At 36.0% G+C, this 20,883-nt stretch overlaps 1 protein-coding gene across 2 annotated transcripts in view; it reads right to left on the reverse strand.

The window, feature by feature from the left end:
* Positions 1-20,883, reverse strand: part of LOC139962012 (putative receptor-type tyrosine-protein phosphatase mosPTP-1) — an 89,477-nt gene that overhangs the window by 44,191 nt on the left and 24,403 nt on the right. Inside the window, exons 5-13 of one of the 2 annotated variants that reach the window (XM_071961807.1) lie at positions 19,992-20,100; positions 18,983-19,164; positions 13,671-13,840; positions 12,940-13,069; positions 11,184-11,369; positions 10,299-10,394; positions 9,240-9,548; positions 8,243-8,372; positions 1,267-1,343 (exon numbers count right to left, since the gene is read on the reverse strand). In XM_071961807.1, the coding sequence (XP_071817908.1) occupies positions 1,267-1,343; positions 8,243-8,372; positions 9,240-9,548; positions 10,299-10,394; positions 11,184-11,369; positions 12,940-13,069; positions 13,671-13,840; positions 18,983-19,164; positions 19,992-20,100 (1,389 nt within the window). Of the gene's footprint in view, positions 1-1,266; positions 1,344-8,236; positions 8,373-9,239; positions 9,549-10,298; positions 10,395-11,183; positions 11,370-12,939; positions 13,070-13,670; positions 13,841-18,982; positions 19,165-19,991; positions 20,101-20,883 lie in introns of both variants that reach the window. The other variant, XM_071961806.1, reaches the window with a different exon arrangement.

Raw genomic sequence — 20,883 nt, forward strand, 5'->3', positions numbered from 1 at the left:
AAAATACAAATCTGAAGTTTGTAATGAGATACAGAATTAAAATGCTGCTGCTACAAAGTCATTAGTTAAACAGCAGAGCAGAAATGCTATACAAGGAAACTAGACATATGTACTGGTCTGTTCAGTACAAGCAGATAATCCACTCACAGCCAAAACAGAAAGTAGTGTACAAGTACATGTGGAAAGTGAAACTTTGCAATTGTTTGAGGACTGTACGATGTAATCTATTGTTTAGAATTAGCCAGCCTACATTCATATAGAGAACAAAACGTACATAATGTAAGTGCATGGTTAAAGGATACCACAGAACAAACTGATAGCAAAGAAATGAAATAAATTATAATTATTTTATTTTTTGGGGTCTTTTTTTTGTTGTTGACAAATGAAGAGTAACACAGTAAGGAAAAGCTGAGGGTTTCTAGTAACAATGCACAATGCAAACTCAATGTCTTCAACTGAAATTAGCACAACTGGTACCCACAATGATGTATAGGGATGTTTTGTTGGTGGTGTCCATGATGGAAGGAATGGGAAAGAAAACTCAAATGAGCTTTAATAATGTGAACTGAGGTTTGAGAGTTAAAAAGACAAAATGGACTAATTCTCTCAACTGATGTATTAAAGCATATATGTATGAAACAAATCAAATGTGTGAAAACATAAAGAAAATGTGATCTTTCTGCACTATAATGTCTCTCCTTTAATGGTTACACAAGTACATCATTCTCTATCAACAAAACCGTTAACGTGTTTTGATTTGAGAATTCAAAAGAACATTCAGACGGGCAAATTGCTGTTACTAATTCAGTATTGTATCACTATTCTCACTGACAAAGAGAGAATGGGGGGGGGGGAGGGAATTGAACACGTTTAAGCAAGATGGAAACAAAGGGAATATAGAAAGTTGACCACTTCTATGAAATGCATTACGCAATTACTTCAGCAATGAGCATTTCTTTTGCAGAATCCTTCCTGTCTGTTGTTCTCCAGAGAATCTCCTTCTAAGGCAATGAGTCTGCAAGCACTAGACCATGTTTCATTATCATATATGGCAAAGTTTTCAAACTGTTATGTTTCTGGTGAGCCACTGGGAATAAAATTATTATATAAACTTAATATTAGAGCAAATGTGGTAGGCCTACTATAAACTGATGTAGTCCAAAAATCAGTGGAGATCGGGAGAGGTATGAAGGGGGGAGAGGTACCTTCCTTAATTGTCACCAAAGTAGCATGAAATGTATTTTCTGAACATTGTATGATTCTTACCTGGTCTGCTAAACTGAAAGACCGGCCTCAGCCCATTCTGGTGTTTCATAAAACTCATGTGTTGCCGCTTTCGAGCACTGCAAAATGAAATCAAAAGATTTGACATATAATAAAAGTAAACAAATGCAAATCATAATACTGATGTGATCTGAAAGGTACAATGAATCTTCCATGCAACCTGCTCACAGCTACAGTCACTTTTTGACCCAACTTCAGGAATTATCCTGAAGACTATACACAATGTTGACAAACAAGAACATGTTCTGTATTAAGTTGACAGAAAGATTGCACAATAAATTTGACAAGGCTGATACAAGTAACATCAAGACATCAGTTTGTTAATAACAAAACTGTTAATTAATATTTAAATAACTGATAACTCGAAGCAATTTAAATTAGTACTTTACAACATCAACAAGGAAAGAAAATAGACCTATGAAGTAAGATGAAAGACAGCAAAGTAAAATTTAGTGACAAGGTAACTGATGCACCATGGGAAATATAATGTAACTGGCAATAACAGAAGAAATAGAAAATAAGAGTCCAGTTGACTATTAACTAGCAAGTGACTATGTCAAATAGCATACCTTTGTCAATTTTAGTGTCATGTATGGAATTTAACCATTGAAATATAAAATGCACCAACTCTATTGACAATTAATTGTTACAGAAGGCAACTACTGTAGCAAAGGATAGACTGGATCCAACTCAATTGACACTAACTAAAGAACTATGAAGAAGAGTTCACTTGACTGACAAGCATGTGTCTAGGTCAAATAAAATAGTCAAGTTGATTGGCACCCTATTAAAGCACAATGAAAATACAGAACTCTACTAACAATTGTCACAGAAGGGTTTTTAGATGAAATAGAATGTATCCAACTTAATTGGGTATTATTTAAAGGATGACTCTCTGCACAAAATAAATTTTGATATATTTACAGACTTGTCAAAAACACACTGATGTCATCAGCCCATGTTTTTTGTTGAGAAGCATTCTGGAGATTTGGCAAAATTTAAAGCTGAGCATGTTGAAAACTGGAACAGCTATAGCAACCTACGTAGTACTCGGGAGTTTTCTTAGTACTTTGACAATCGGGACAAAACTTCTCCCTAACGTCATCCTTTGAAATTACTACAAGAAACAATGTAAAGCCAAGCTGACTAATTAGCAAAAGGCAAGGTCAAATGGAATTTGGTCAAGTTGAGTGCCAAGAATTAAATTACTAGGAGAAATAAATGGCTTGCAATATTACTACCAAGACAGGACAAAGGAGAAACTGCACACAGTCAAAACTTGACTGACAATTACTAAAGTACTAGGAGATATAGACAACAGCATGTCAAGTTGTACTAAACAAATACCTAGAATAAAACTTGCTATAGGTTTGTGCAATCTCCCAACACCTGCTGTTCCCCAGTAACAAGCTGTTTTTTTTTATATATTGTTGATCAACACAAGACAGGTAGCTCCTGCACATGATTCTATCTCTGGAAATTAACTCCTTCCTTTCATGTTTCACTCTATGTGAACTTGTCCACCGAGCACCAGGGTTATCCTGCGACAAACCTGCCATATTAAAATTATTATATCTTAGAAATGAGATCACGTTGATAGAATGTCAAGGGGCATATTTTTTGGCAAAACACAACTACAGAGCTAGCACTGATTATTTGAAAAAAATAAAAAAAATTGGTATCGTTACATATGAGAACCAGCTATTCCATGATATCACACTCTTTTACATCGCATACTTCAGTAGAATATGACCTTGAAGGGATTGAGGGGGTTCTCATATATTTATTTACATTATTTCAAGATTTAAAGCAGATTTTATCATCAAAATTGTAACACTAAAAGTAAAGTATTTGTCATCAATACAAGCTTAAACCTTGGCTAGTTGTACATAAATCTGCTATCACAGTATTGGAGGAAGAAGCAGAGTATTGATAAATTTATTGTTTTCAGATTGTTTTTTATAGTGTAAGTACAAACGTTTTAGCTTTTTCTTTTAATTTACACACTGCACATAACTGAGAAAACAAAGGATTCACTCATTCATGGTAGCATCTTAAACAAAGTTGACAGAAGTAATTAAGCTTAGTGATTCTTGTATTATGTCTGTGTTTCCTATGAGAGCGAGAGTGAGACAACTGTGTATTGCTAACCTAAATCATTTTTGCTTCCTTTCTGTTATATTCCTTGTTTAATACCTTATCGTGTCTTAGCACATTTCTTTCTTTAATATATCTTTACACGCTTCTAAAATTTCCTATGATACTATTTACCAATTTTAGCTTAGATTTGACCTGCACAAAGTTGAAAGAAGTAATTACATTATTGGTATTAATAAACAAACGAAAAAAATTGATGACAAATGTTACGTTTTGTTATAAAACAATTCCACAGGATGAAGGTTTCGCTTTGTGGCTTAAATACTTGAACTTAACTACCTCAAAGGTTTCTCTTCCTTGTATATTTCATTTTATTATATTTAGTTCCTTTTATATTTCTGTGCACTTTCTTGTCATGTACAAACATTTCTGCTTACCCAGTAAATTCTTCCCACTTTGTCAGTTGTTTTATTACCTACACCTACATTATTTCTTTAATAGGTATTTAATTTCCATCCTTGTTATTATTCTTTGTAATGTTTTTTTACACTGATATTATTGTATCCCTCCCATATTTATCTCCAGATATCATTTTACCAATAGTTTCACAAGCGTTCATTGACTAGCTTTGTGAACTTTGTGATTCATGTCTGTGTTTTTCTTATGTGATAGAGAGAGACAGCTGTGAATTGTTTACCAAATTCGTTTTCGCTTTCTTTCTCTTATATTTCTTGTAACCTTATCATGTCTTTGCACATTCCTTTCTTTAGTAATATATCTTTACAATTTTCTCAAATTTCCTGTGATACTATTACCACTTCTAGCATAGATTTTGAGTATTTCTCCCTACTATCTATCATATGAGGTGTTTTTGCTATTTAAGACAATTTATTTTGAAAGGATATTTCTTTGTTGACTTTTCTTTTGTTGTCTTTTTCTTTGTTTCCAATTTCTTCAAGTTTTTGCTTATAATCTCTAGTTTTTCTACAGATAATATCGGCATCTTGCCTCCACCACATTTACCCATCGATAACAAATGGTCTCCTAGACATTACAACAACAGCGTAAAATGTTGATTTGTTCTCAAATTTCACAAAACAAACAGATTGAAAAGTGTGGAAACAGTGGGATGAGTTTTTGGTCTCACTGGGATAGGGTCTTTATCCCACTGTGACAGGTTAACTAGCCCACTGGGATAGGATCATTAGCCCACTGGGATAGGTTCCTTAACATACTGGGATAGGTTCCTTAACATACTGGGATAGGTTGTATCCTGCTGGGATAGGTTCCTTATCCTACTGGGATAAGTTCATTATCCTACTGGGATAGGTTCCTAATCCTACTGGGATAGGTTCCTTATCTTACTGGGATAGGTTCCTTATCTTACTGGGATAGGTTCCTTATCCTACTGGGATAGGTTCCTTATCCTACTCGGATAGGTACCTTATCCTACAGGGATAGGTTCATTATCCTACAGGGATAGATTCATTATCCTACTGGGAGGGATAGGTTCATTATCCCACTGAGTCTGTAACAGGCTCATTAGCCCACTGGGATAGGTTCCTTATCCTACTAGGATATAAGTTCTTTGTCCCACTAGGATGAGTTTCTTATTCCACTGCAAACAAAGAAACACAGAAGGTGAGAATTTAGTCACACCTACCAATTGAATAGGCCTACGTTATGTTTATACCAAAACCACATGGTACAGACCAGGGACAACATGATAGCAGGCGGTGAAGTTCAACGATAGTTGAGAAGTATATGCAAATGGAAATTAATTTGCATTCGTTGATTGAAAACAGATATCACTGGATATTGATACTTTTCAGTTCATTGAATGTCGTCTCTTGTCACAGAAAATGTCAAATTATTTACAACAAAAAAGTGAGTGGCTGGATTCACCAAATTCCTACACAGTGCATGGTCAACCAGTTTTTCTTTAAACCACATTTCGAACCTTAAGATGGATAATGTAGAAGGTCCATCAGGCATAGTTCCTTTGTGCCTGATATAACTGGTTTGAATATAGTTTCTGGACAAACAATTCTTGTTTTTAAAATTTTGCTTACAATTTCATGTATGTTTTGTCAAATGTATGTTGCAGTCAAAACACGGCAGCACCCTAGTATTGTGTCTTAACACAGATCAAATGTTTTGTTTTTCCTCCGTCTGTGAAAAATATTGAGCATGTGATCCATAGAATTGCTCTCAAGATTCACGAGATGCACCACAACTAGAGGGTGCTCTTTACTAATAATGCTGGTTTTGTTAAGTTATCGAACAAAATCATAGAGGGCAGCAAGTTGATTTCTCTAAGATGAATATTTCCATAACTTTCACTACATATCCTCTCAAAAGGTTTTAGTTCTAGGTGTGAAGATAAATTCAATACAACAACACAGCCTACATATCCGACGACAGGTGTGAAGATAAGTTCAATACAATAACACTGCATACATATCCTATGACAATTTGTAGGTACATTGTTCTGTGAGGTATGAAATTTATTTTCTCATTCATGTATTTCCTGACAAGAACTAAGAAAATGATTTGTTAAAAGTTTCCTGAAGAAAGTCAATGTGTAGAGATGCTGTAAATAATGCACTGGTTTTCATATTTGCTATGTTGCCCAGTTGCCTTCTGCTGAAGTAAAATAAATGAACACTGACTGGCTACCAAGGATATCATCAAATCAGTACTAGAGTATATTTGTTAAATTGCATATTTGCAACAGAAGGGTTGGTTCTGAAGTGTGACTGTGACAATCTCTTGCAGTTTCCCACTACATATAAGAAAATCGATGACACTTTCTTCCAAAGATGGGTCGATGAGGCAATAAAAGTATAGCTCAGAAACTGCACAATCCTCTCACAAACAGGGACCATGCTTCAGCTTAAGAAACATATGCAATAGGGCAATATCTTTGATCCACCAAAACAAAACCCACATCTTTGATCCACACAACAACAAGAAAGAAGCACAAAAATCTTCCAGTATACAAAGAAGTCAAATGCAGTGCATAGCAAGACACAAGAAGTTGACAACATTTAAAACCGAGATGCAAAAATGTAGCAATCGACATACAAGTCAATGTTATGCTAAGCTATGAACCACAAATTATCCGTTGACATTTCAAGCACAAACTGTAATGACTTCCTCTCATCAACCATATGACTATCAATCCCTGAAATCCTAGAAACTAGGGTAGGTATTACTATCACCGGAGGGTAAATTAAGAACTTCCAGATGGGAAGTCGACTGCAAAGCTAGACCACCACGAGAACATTGAAAATGACAGTTTGTGTTCTCGTATCCTTTTCAGAGGAACTTCACCATCACGAGAGAGATTTACTTTGATGCTTCATGGAAAAAATCTCCTGCATATAACACCAATCACACAGTAATTTACATCAGCAGAGACTTAGCTGTTGACACATGAGAAGGGAAGTTGTCGTTTTCAATCACAGTCGTACACAGGTGCCCGACCACCGAATCTGGTATGGGTGGGGGGCGGGGGAGAGTTAAGATGTCATGTGATACTGTGCATGGGTCCAAGGGGAAGAGATTCCTGTCCCTTTTGAGAGAGTGTTGAGAAATGGAGATGCAAACATTTCTATATTTTGTAATATTTGAGACATTGTTGAACTGATAACTTTCACATTTATGTCGTTATGGCGGAGGAATCTAAGGGTAAATCCTCTCCTCTTTGAGAAATTTTCAACTGTTATGTATTCCTGGGGGAGGGGTTTTGAGACCCTTGAAGACCCCTAGATGGATGCACCTCTAATTGTACACCTTTAACTACCAAATGTTACACTAATTTGCAAGTTTTTGGGCAATTTCCAGCCACACATATAAAGAGAGAATACTGTTTTGGGATTTATGATCATTTTGCTAATCAAAATTGAATCAAGACGAATAAATTCGGGTATCGCACTGTGCAGTAAGAAACCCTACCATCCATGGAGGGTCGTGTGAAATGCTCTGCAGTAGTACTAATGCACTATTTAACCCCTCTGTCAGTTCTGATAGGAATGTCAATTCTGATGACAGTGTCAGATGCAACAGAAGGCCAACACCTCTGCTGGGTTTAATCATTTTCTTTCGAAAGCTGTTTCAAAAAGGCAATACTTTGAGCTTTCCCAGCAACCTCAATCTTCTTTCCAATGCCATACACTAAACTTAAAATCTATTTCAAATTTGAGAGCAACGTCTAAATTTGTTCACTTCTGCGGTTCCATATCATCAGTTTGAATATTTACTCTTCACCAATGTGTTTTATAGCTTCCCCAAGTGTATTCACAAACTCCTACTTGACTTTGCTGTTTCCTGATGTTATAAAACCAGTGCCTGGATCTAACAGAGCCGGGGCAACAGTCACAGGCCTAAGAGGTCGTGAAAGGTCAACCTTTCAATTCAACGCAGAGTCTGCCTGCATACACCTAGATGAGGTCACCTGAATTCGAGCTAAAAGAGTCACTCGATAGCCTGGACAATGTAGATTCCAGGGCTCTAAAGACGCCTGGATTGATCTATTTAAACATCACGATTAGTTCCCAGTCTGGGTAATGCAGTGACATTTCATAAACATGTTCAGTCAACCTTCCTCTGAGCACAACCTTCCTCTGAGCACAGTTTTAATTGTATTCATACAACTCTAGCGCACCCTCTAGATGCATTCATTTTGTACTCTATTAGCATACTACGTGAATATGGATGCTTTAGATGAATTCTTCCCCATCGAAGCAAATATCACACATTCCACACTGAAACTGACGTAATGAAGACAGAACAAAAGAGATCAACCTGTGACGACCAAATTGTAAAAGAAAAAAGAAGAAAATCATCTTACACAAACCCGAAATAGAGCAGAGCAAAGACTGCTGTTGTCACTAGTATCACAAGGAGAATGAGTATCGTCTTTTTGGCAACGCTGACAGTTTTCCTATTAGTTGTCCGTTGGTCACCTGGAACAACTGTACCATCATCTACAAGGAAGCAATCAGACAAGATGTGACTACTAAAGACATCTGTGTTTAATTCCAAACTCTGCAGAGTATAATACAAGCCTAAACAGTTCTACTAGCTTTTCACTTATCTAGCTAGAGCATTGTCTGTACATGCATAGGCATATTCCTATGAGTATGCAAATGAGTCGAAAATGAACAGAGTCGAAAATGAACACAAACGAATGAACGAACTGCTTAATCTGTTGTGATCAAATCCAAATCAACCAGAAATATTTCTGGTCGAGTGTTTGCATGCTCTTTGACCTACAGACTTAGGCTATGAATATGCAAATAATGACATACTATAATCATCTATCAGATAACAGAAGGTATTTTGTTTTGTAAAACTTATTCAAATAAAAGTATTTTTTTGTTGTGCTCATCCTCCATGCAGAGTGAAAACGTAAGTTAATCTTGCTCTTAAGAAAGGGCCTCCATTTCATCCTAAAAGGTATCCTCTCTCCTAAAAAAGTCCCCCCCCCCTTAAGAAGTGCCACATCCCTTTAAAAATTCTCCCAACTCCTGGATGTCGCCAACAAAGGACTTGCCTAAATGTAACAGTCTGTCAGTCACTCCATTAAAATAATAAAATGCTAACATCAATTAAGATAATTTAACTTCCTGGCTTGATAATCTAAACCATATTCAAACAGAGCAGTCTCCAGCACATGCAGTTAGGTTGTTACATTAGGAGGAGTCTGATAACATCATTCCCAGGGTAAACAGAAAAAGTAGAGGGCAGACTTCCACTTTCAATCCTATTTTAACAAAGTTGACAACATTTGTCATCTTCTGCACAATTAATTCAGGCAGAAGAGCGTCCACGTACAAAATTTTGGAACCTACCGTTTGAGCTGGTCCTGAATGAGACTGTCATAGAGGGTTGTCCATCGACATGCGTTGGCTCTCGTTGTATGTTCAACGTAGAGGCTGAGATGGAAACGTTGTACCAGCGATTGGGCTTCAGGTTTTTCAACACTTTCATCTGTCCAAACTGGACGGTCTCCATGGTCACGAATTGTTCTTGACCTGCTTCCCAATATTTGATGAGGTATGCATCGATGGATTTGTAAAAAACTAATGGCTCGTCCCAGGTGACAATGGCGCTGGTGTTGGTTATGCTCTTTATTGTGACGTTCTGCGGCTTGGAGGGACCTTAAACCCAGACGCGAATGAAAAAGAAAGAAAAAATGCAATATAAATAATACCGAATAAATTGTTTACCTACAAAGTGTAAATAACATAAAATTTCCATTTCACTTTTGTTTACATATTTAATCAGGCACCATTTAAAGTTAACAGTACATAATGAGTCAATACATCAACTCTGTCGGACCCATTATTTTATCTCAAATATTTGTTTCCAAAGAAGAAAATAGACATTATCTTAGACTTATTTTGCAAAAGAGGAAATGATAGGCTATTGTGGTACAATATTTACAAAAGTGTTTTAAGCCTTTTTCCTGTGCCATATACCCAGCAAACACAAAACGTTATCATACATTTTTAAAAGAGCCTCTAAAATATGTTTTACATAACGTTAAATGTGGTGTTATAAAAACCTTGGCATAACGTTTTTATGAGATTAATGTTATATTAATGTTATATTAAAGTTTTTACGAAAAAAATGTTTTGAAATAATATCCTGAAAACGTTTTTGTGACATATTTATTACACCACCAATAACGTTATCAAAACACAAGACGAAACGTTTTAATAACGTTTTAAAAACGTTTCTGTGTTCTAGGATATCTGTGGTCTCCTTCAGCGATGATCTTTAAAATTTGTTAAAATAGAGAGAAGCAAAACAACTAGAACAACAACCGCACACAAAATCTTATCACTAACAATTGCTTTATTCAGTTATTTTTAATAAATTTTATGAATTAATGTATTAAAACTTACCGGCTACATCAGTGGTCACACTGATCTCAGTAGAATTCTTGCTTTCACCTATACTAGTCAGGGCTGTAACTTGGACATAGTATGTCGTATATGGTTCTGGAAAGTAAATAATTAACAAGGTTTAAACTCATTTATTGAATCTGGTTGACGAACTTTAGTTTTTTCTTCTCATAAAAATTAAACATTAAACAATTTCCATTTTTTCCCCTACTGTATAAAACATTCGTAATTTAATAAGTATTGTGTACCAACAGAGGAATAATAGTTTTGACTTAAGTTTTTAACGATATATTGAATCATATAAGCATTTCTCAGTGACAATAAGTAGGAAGTATTAAGGCTAAAGTGAATATATATGGCTTTTCTGTAAAATATGTTTAAGGTCCAAATTTGTAATGTATAAAAAGTGTATCCATATTGGTTCTTTGGCCCAGCCTTGATCATATCACACAGTTCATCAGGTATAGAGTCTGGAAGCTTGGATTTGCATTTGTCATTTTGTAAAACTTAAAGATCGATCTACTTCCCATATCATGAAGAAAACATTAGGTCCATGAAGGGAGATTAATATAAAAAATAAAAAAATAAAATAAAAAATAAAAAAGTCTAAATAAATCCGGAATCTCTTTGAAAGAGTATATCAGTCATAATGAGACCACTCTGTCTAAATCAAGGACCTATAAAATTTCATATTTTTCCTACTTCTTCTTCTTTCTAATTGTACTTCCTTTGTCACAAAATCCAAACAGAGTCCATCAACGGCATAATCTGGTTTAATATTGCATACATAAGTGTTGAGAGTAAATAAGTAGAGAGATTTGGTGGATGTGGTTATTTTCTAATCTGTTCTCCTACTTAGATCAACACTTTGGTAGTTCTACCAACCTCGTCTTGTGAATGCATACACTATTTGCGTGGCATCGTGCCTCTTCCACTGGGATTCCCCATCTCTTCGTATATACACCCTGTAGCTGTCAATTCTACCGTTCGGTTCCTCCGGAAAGTCCCACAAAACCACAAACTGAGTGGCTTGGAAAGCAAACAGCCTTAGATTTACCGGCTCACTTGGTACTGAAAAGTTTCAAAAAAGAAAAAAGTTGGTTTGCAATTGAAGTACAGTAATGTCTACGAGAAAGTTTGAGAAACTTGATGTGTCTATCAGCAACAGTGAGGATTAGAAGCTAGAAATTTATCATTCCTGAAAGATGAAGTTAATACTTATATAAAAAGCAATATGGTTTTCATGATTTCAGTTGTTTGTCTCTGTTATGTGTACTTTGTAGTTCCAGGCAGAGTTTTGAACGAGTCGACTCATTTTACTCTCGAGTCGACTCATTTTACTCTCGAGTCGACTCATTTTACTCTCGAGTCGCCCGTCATCAGTGATTTTGCTGACTCGAGTCTGGTCATCGACTCGGGGTCACTTCACAATCGTCTTTGAGTTGCTTTACTTGAAATTGATCCACTCGAGTCATAACTCATCACTCATAACTCATCACAACTCATCATAACTCATCACAATACTGTCTCCATGCAAATAGGAAAGACAGTGAGAGTGTCTCAAATGTGGAAGCTCGGATAAGCTTTTGTGATTTTGTAAACTAAAAGATTGATCTACTTTCCATATCATGAAGAATACATGAGGTCAATGCAGGGAGACTTAAAAAAAAAAATCTAAACAATCCAGAATCTCCTTGAACAAGTCTATCTGTTATAATGAGACCACATGTGGCATACTCTTCAAAGGAAAATGTAACAACATTGAAGTGCCTCATTTTCATTGGACTTTGTGAATGGGATGGCAAAATGGACACTGCCAAACAGGTAATGAATGCAGAGTGGGCATTGCATGATAGTTGTAGCATAACTGGTGATACAGTAATTGATACTGCATAATGGATATTGAATACTGCATGTTTTGCATCATGTACAATGCACAAAACCAAATAGCTGGGTAGCATATGGGAAAATGATCATCAAAAGTATTGCTTTGTGGTTTGAATATTTCCAGCTCTGGATATATTAATAAACAAGACAATTTAGATAATGCATGATATTTATAGACAGTTTATGTATAGAAACAGAGATAGATATACAGATAAGCTATCACAAACTTGTAGGGTTTATTTTTTTTTTCTTTTTCTGGGGGAACAAAAACAATTGACATTGTTTCAGGCCTAGAATTTCACAATTTTAACCACTTGTTGCTAATTAAATGCCATTAGATATTGATGGCACTGGAAGGTTCCTGAATGACAATGCACATCAGTTACTGTACAGGCTTATGAGAGCAATACAATAATATTTGCTGATAAAAGGCAGAATTCAAGGCTTATGATTGGCACCGAAATCATGCTGATTCTTGACAGACGATTGTTAACCATCTAACCATGTGTTTAAGTTCTCAATGTCCACTAGCTAAAAAAGTGCCAACTGGTTCCTAATGTTTTTTTTCTTTTTTTTACTGGTAAACGGCAAAATTTATTGGCTATAAGGGCAGTAAATAGCCAGAATTTCCAGACCTGTTGTTTGCAATATTGTCAAGAAGTTGAATGGCTTCAAAATCCTTTTGACACTAACAGCCCATAGCATTGAAACAACGGTACATTAAGATAGCCATTTCTTAGAGGGTGCTACTCACTATCTTCTTCTGTCATGGCCTGTAGCATGTCACTGTAGGGACCAATGTTCATCGCCATGGTAGCATTGTTACGGACTGCCACGGATAGATGGTAGGTGGTGTATGGTGTAAGATCAGTCAGATGGTACATCTAAAGGAAAAAATGTAAAAAGAAATTTTTAATATGAAATAACCATATGGAGTAACAATCTCCAGATGAATAACTGTTGTTAAAATAGTACCAGCAAGAATTTTTAATAGAAAATGAAAATATGCACATGTTTTCCCCAACATTTTGCCGGTGTGGGTTTTCTTACGAGCGATGATACTTACCCGTCTCCAATCTATGTGAGATTGATAAACATTTTAGCACTGCACACCTTATATCCCATCTCCAGGACACTGGTCTAGAAATGACGTCTTCTAAATAATCTAATTTCATGAAATATTTCAGCTGCATCCATTTTAATCTGTGAGAAGGAAGTACCTGGTAACAAGTGCTTTTATAGTTTGCTTCTTTGCAGTATCTTTATCGACAGAAATACAGTTTCGAGGAGAGTATGGATCTTAGAGGAATGATTACAAAAGCCTAAATAAGTTACTTTCATTGACTATCACTGGAACAGATAACCAAATAACAAATCAAATTTAGCAATATCACTTATCAGGCCAGGTGACAAGTGATATCAGGTGTTCAATCCGCATCGCAGTATCTTTATGTCGCAACAACGCTTTCAAACGGCTAATCTTACCGGCTCTGGAGTGGTCCGGTGGGTGATAGGACCGCCTTTCTCTACGTACTTCACCACATAGTTAAGGAGGTAGCCCTGCAGGCTTTCAGCTGGAGGGGGTTCCCAGGTCAGTCGAATTTGCCTGGAGCCTTCTACGAACACAGACACATTAGTTGGAGGCTGCAGCGGGGCTATAACAAAAAATAATCAAATGGTACGAAAAATGAATTACAATCTACTCTTTAAGAACTCAAAAAAGTTGTTCCCTATAACATACTAAACATGGCTGGACCTTTAAATTACTTTTTATACCACTCCAAGCTGTACAATCTGTTCACATTCTACTGCTGGCTCATAATCTCATTGTTAAGCTCCTAAACTTGATCATGGCCATTAGAGATGCATTACAGAAAGATTGACTTTAAGCACAAAATTAACTTTGTTATTAACTGTAGTTTGTAGAAGATTAAGATTAAAGATACATTGCCTATCAGTCTAGGTTCTATTTCTATACTAATTTTAGTTCCTTTTCAGTAATGGCCCTTTAAACATCTGAGGCTCATTAATTCAAGTGTCTGGTCCACTAAGTCTAACACACTGGCCATTAGGTCAATGACTACAATGCAATTCAAAACTACATAGGAAACCAAAAACATTTTGTGGCCTCAAACATTTTACAATTTGTTTCATATTTGTCAAAGATTAATGGGGTTGACTGTCATCCACGGATGCTCTTCTTTTTTCTTTTTTTTTTCCTCTTTTCTTTCTTTGTTTTTCATGAAGTAAAGAGAGCATGTTCTGGTCAAGCTATTAGAACTTTTAATATAATGAATTAACAAACATTTATTCCTTCATTGGGGAGCTGGCTGGAAAAGCTATAGAAATATAACTCACACTCAAACTTTTCTTGTATTTTGGGATCTTTGAAATATTTAGACTGAAATTCTGCCTAAATGTCTCCTTGTATAGCAAGCTCAGATCACAGCATACAGTAGCAGAGACTGCCGTGTGACATTTTTTTTGTGACATTTGATCGATAGACGAACACAAACACAGACATGCTTCTGTCAGGTTTTACTCTATAGCCAATGAACTGTTATATACTAACAAGCAATAGCAGCAAAGCACCAACATGCTCAAACTAAAGTGTCATCAGAAAATGTTCATTATCCCAATATGAAAGCAATCCATAGGTTTCACTAAGTTTCTAAGTAAATTGGGTCACGTGACATACAGATCTGTTCACATATCACACCATAAACTTTTTTTTGTTTCTAATGATATCAAATATACCAAACAAAAGAAGTGAAAACTCAAAAAGTAATAGGACAAAACATAATTGTGTTCATATAGATTGCTTAATTAAGAGTAAGTAGAATTATAGTAGTATAGTAGGAGATAGGTAGGCCTTCAAAGGGAAGAAATGCATACGACATAAGACATACAAGATTAGTAAAGATGAACCATCTTAACTGGTAGCAGAAACAAAGCAATACAAACTCTAGTCCAGAATTTTCACAAATGATCAAACATTACAGGTCATTCACCTTCACGCAGTGTTCATTCATGAGGACAATAGTATTTACATATTTTCATGTTAGGCTACGGCCTACACTACTGCAGCTGTATGATAATTGTCTTTAATATTTAGTTTGAATGCTTGAGACAAGCCTCAGCTCTAATTTAAAGCATGACATACAAATAATTGCTCCGAGTGTAAACGATGTGATGTCATTATGCACAATTAATACCTTTTGTTTTAGTTCTTGTATATGAGTTTCTAAAACAATTTCAAAACTGTGATAACCTGTGACCACTTTGAAACAGCTTCGTCAGTTGCCATGTTCGCACTAGCGGCAGATTACATCCACCCTATTTGCATTAATCACACTTTTTGCATAAATCACTCTTTGCATAAGTGCAGAGAGTTTACCACAGAGTTTGATTTTGCCTGTTACATAATGGTGATGCATATACATAGATAGGATGTGTTTAATAAATGTTGACATAGTGCAGACACCATGTTCCATCTGGAGTAACCCTTTGATTCTGAGCGAGCTTGTACTACAAAATTGATCCAGGCGTTCCTTGTCCTATCTTGGACTTTGCCTGGACTAAAATCACCCATTTCGAATCTGGATGAAATGGATTACACATGGGATCTGATCCATAGCACTTTGTCAAATTCCAAGATTAGTGTTGGATCCAGACCTCATGCATAAACAGTCTTGGTGAGACCAATCAGCATTAAGCAATTTAGACTGAAATCATTGGATAATCGTGCGTAGTCTTGAGCCCTGCTGACACCGATTTTCATGAATGAGAATGAAGAAGAGACAAACCTCGTCACTCCTCATTAACCGAGGAAAGCCATTACCAACTGAGTTAATTCTTTCCCCCTAATTGTTTAATCCTCATAGGCATTCCCTCTTCTTCAAGTATTTTATGAGCTTAATCCACATGGTGTATTCCTCATGACAATGACAGTGTGTCTACCTCCTCCTTTGTTAATTCATAACTTCCTCGACCAAATTTAGCCTTAACGACCATCTTAATTAGCTTAACGAGAAGGACACGACCCTGCGTAAACAGTATGCCATCATGATTGACAACATGATCATATTGCAGTTAGTCACAAAGCTACAATTAGCACAGATAACATTCCAACATTAACAGCACTCAGAGAAGGGAAGCTTGTACATGTGAGGGTAAAGCTAGCTTAGTGTTACTCAAGGTCATCAAAAGCCAGGTCTGAATATATTATGTCACCTCCATCCGCCTCTCCCTCCCCCCTCCCCCCTCCCCCCTCCCCCAAAAAATCCATTTTGAATCTTTCATGGTACATTCACAGGCTTTGCAAAATGTTTTCTGATAAAGAGAATACCTTCTTCTTTTTAATCCCTTATTTTAGCAGGTAACTTTTTAGATATTCCCTGAAATCATGGCTGTAACCTGGTATCAGCCATCTTCTCAGCACAGACTGACATATTAAACTAATGACGGCAGCCACATTGAAGTTAAAAGTCACAAAGCTACATTGAGTAAAGACAGCATCCGACATAAATAATAGTCAGACATTACAAAGAGCAGCAAACTTGTACATTTATGAATGAAGCTAGCTTAGTCTTAAAACAATGCATGAAAACAAAAACTTCATAATTTGTCAGTTACATAAATTATGAAAACAGCCCTTATTGTCTCCCTTTCGGTATTTACATGTATACTCTGAGGTATTTGATATTATTCATGTAATTATTTTCAGCCATTATTTTGTTAAATTGATCAAGTTTTGTTTTGCCAATGAAAAACCTAGAAATGTCCACCGAATTATGTCAGCACTCACAGGATGGTTGCTGAAGTTTCGACCATTGCAGTCATGTCATCATGAGAAAGTAAGGATGAGGGGAAGATGAGGGGGAAGGGTGAGGGGAAAATGAAAGGACACGAGGGTGGGATGGAGAAGCAGGAAAGAGGATGAGAGGGGTTAGCCCTCAGTTAATGCCACGTTCATAGTATGTTTTTTTACATCCCTTACAACAGTAGTACCAGATTGCATCTTGATAAGGAACAAAGTCACCATTTGGCATATTTCTCCTACAAGCCTCGTTCTACATTTTTATTATAACGACAGAGATCATTGTTGCTATTATTTCTCCCGCTAGTCAACAACCTCGTCTTTGATAATGATGTCATCTTCATCTACTGTATATCATGAAAATCTAAGTTTGTCAGTTTTGACTATTTGTTGGACATATCTGTCAAGTCGTTAACCTATCAACCCTTTTTTTCAGCATGAATTCATTCCTGCCTTGATTGTTGTTTTGATTCACTGCAATGATATGATGAGAGTTTTATTACCTAACATATACATCACAGTCGCAACAAGAGTGTACTCCCCAGTCCCCCCCCCCCACAACCTCCCATGTTTTTTTCCTTCTTTTTCTTAGGATGAAAATGATCTGTCATAAACTGAAAATTGTCAACACTCATGGGATAGTATTACTCTGTGCCTTTTTTTTCTTCATTTATTTAATGATCTTTCTGTTTCAGATAAATCTATTCAGTTACTCTGTCAATAACATAAAAAGAAACACAATTTCAGCATAAAAATTTTCACATCCCGACGATGTCCCTCAATTGTTGGCTTTGCAATTGATGACAAACATGGTCATCAAATGAATTGTCAAAAAATTGATTTATTAGGAACATCATTTTTCATGAAAAACTAATGAAAGTGAGGGATTCTTGTGCAGCACAATATTTTGTGATGTTTATTTCGTTCCTTTACTCTGTGATCCCATGGGTAAGATTTTGAAACAATAGCTCATAAGAAACTGAACCTAAGATACCCAAAGGCAAAAAACACTGGCATTATGTCATTGTTTTCTATAAGTATTCAAAAGTTTGCTAACATATGGACAGTAAGCATGTTAACCTTTTTTTTCCATTCCTGCTGAGGGAACTGCCACATTTAAATCCCCTGTGCGACTGATGAGGTTGCATGCACCCAGTATATCTGACCCTTATCTAAAGTACCGAAGGAGGTAAAGAAAGGTTCTTTAATTAGCAGCCAGCTAATCGAAGGAACATTTTCATGAACGACCGACGGGAGAGGTGATTGTTTTTTATGTTGTCAGTTTTCATCAGTATGATCAAACCCATTAAACATCACTCAAAAGTTGGGAAGAAATTTATCAAAAGGTTTAGTAGTGGATTAAATTTTAATTAGCTAGTAATTAAATGACTAATAGTTACCATCCTACAAAATGCTTGTAGACCAGACCACCTAGTTATCACACATAAGGGATATACTTAAGGATAGACCACAAGGGATATGCACTTCCATGAACAAAAGAAATGCATTTCCTTCACAAGCAAGCACATTGACTGAATGGATGTTTGCAAGTGAAAATGTGAATAATTCGGTGCTCAGTCAATTTTCCAAATTAATGTTAACCAAATGAAAAAGCAAAACCGAAATCAACATTTTACCAAATTCCGCACAGCATGCTACTTCAGACTGCTATGCCTTAGTAGCATGTGTGAGGCAAGTGATCTATATATACATCCCAACTTCACCCAAAGCCTCTAAATCTTAATCAATGAGTAGATCAGTCCCTCTCTGCTATAAAATTACTAAACACAGTGTTTAACAGTTATTTAAAGGCATCAGTTACTCAGCACACTGGCAAGTTGTTATTAATCACTAAAAAAAATCCCCTCCATCATTGTATAACTTGACAGGTGTTTAGTTGATGAAAGATCACCATGGCAACAACATTTGGTCCTACTTAGAGAACTCTCCACCATTAAAGTCCACCTCTGGTACTTACTTCCAGATGCCGTTTGAATGACATCAGATTCATTGCCGGTTCTTGTGTAATTCTGTACAAAATTAGCCACTACTTGGAAGACGTAAGAAGTAAACGGATTGAGATTCTCGACGAGGATGTTGGAGTCATTACTGCTAATTCCTTCCATGGTTTCGATTGTTTGATTGCTGGTGTCAACAGTTCTGTAAAAACAACCAAGATATTTATTAAACTGGATTATTAGTGCACATCAAATCCAGTCACTCTGTGGTATTCTGCGATTCATTTGAAAATTAGACAGGGCCGTGATTGAAGAAGGGCTGGCAAAGTATTAAAAGCGATGACACAATGAATATGCATGTATTTTCTACTACAGCGGGTCTGCTTCTTCCTTGGTATGTTCCCCACCCCACATTAGGCTGTCTGGCAGAACGATGCATGGTTGATGAAGGTTACCTAGTTTACTGGGAATTGAATTTTCAAGCTTCAGTCACAATGGGACATCTCTAGTCTGTCGTACCACACTGTAAATAAACTGCTTAATGAGTATTTTACACATTTTTGTTTTCAGTAAAGAATTTACAATACTCAAAATATTAGTAATATATTGATAACTGAGAACTTTTTGAATTCTCCTCAGTCAGTCCCATATTAAGATACTCTGGGGCCCTAACTCACTACATGGTTAGGTCTATTCTATTCCATATCACGACAACTTTGCATTGCCTACAGGTATAGTCAGAAGAAGCGTAGTAAAAAAACTAGTTCACTTTGCAATTCAAAACAACAGGTTCAAGGTATGGATGCTACCACAGTTTGTTAATTTACTGCTGGAAGTCAACAACCTTATTAAAATAACATACTGTACACCAGTATTAAATACCCTAACATACTACTGCATAGCCTAACACAGTGAAACCTAAGCACCAGTAGATATACCAAATATTACTAGCTGCATTAAAAATATGAACTATCTAATACAGACCTTATTAATGACTGAATATGTGCACCATACGGTACAGTAGACTACCTGTATAATAACGAGTAACTTTCGACTGGTCCATCACTTTTCTGCCACGAAAGACTCACTGATGTTGGTTGAATATCTTTAATGGATGGTTTTCCTGGAGGATTGGGATCTGCAGAAAAGAAAATTGTAAAAAACAGTTTGGTATTTCAGAACATATAGATAAAAACCAAGGATGACGTCAATGGTCTTCTAAATATGAAAGACCACAAAAGTCAGTTTTCTGATTTACTTAATTTACACATATATGTCAAAAGCAACATTTCTTTAGCAATCCTGTCCTTTCCCAGTGGGTTTCTGCAGACCTGCCAACTCTGCTGGAAAGATGTAAAGCTGAAGATTGAAATAAAACATCCTCGAAATTCATGCCTGAAATCTTCAAGATTTCAATAAATGTTCTAAAATTCAAACAAATCTCATCGTTTTAACACTCTAGCTAGTTCTTGGTTTTCAGCATTCTTTTCCTTGAAAGATACAGTATCCTCTTTTTTTCTCTTTTCTCTAAAATATTCTTGATCAGTTTCCATAATAATATGTAAATTATCCACATTTCCAAGGAGATCTGCTCTACCTTCTCTTCACCCATCAAAGATTTCTTGCATGTAACATGTTTTGGTCCAACATCAAAGCTGTGAGTCTCATGGTTAAAATATGAGAGTTAGCAGATGTTATTTCTGCTTTGTATAAATCCATTTTACTATCTTTACTTTGGCGAGAAATCCAAATTCAACTTATAATAAAACCAAGCTGGTTGAATTTTTCTTCCTTCTTATTTTCAGAAGCAAAACAAGATGCTTTAATGAGATAGGGAAGATCATAACTCTTTTTCTATCTATTCGCATCATGTAGTTACAACCGATATTTATAACTAATTCTAAAACCTATCAAGACAACC

The sequence above is a fragment of the Apostichopus japonicus genome, chromosome 20 (genome assembly GCF_037975245.1).
Source record: "Apostichopus japonicus isolate 1M-3 chromosome 20, ASM3797524v1, whole genome shotgun sequence".
In the NCBI taxonomy this organism is placed as follows: Eukaryota; Metazoa; Echinodermata; class Holothuroidea; order Aspidochirotida; family Stichopodidae; genus Apostichopus; species Apostichopus japonicus.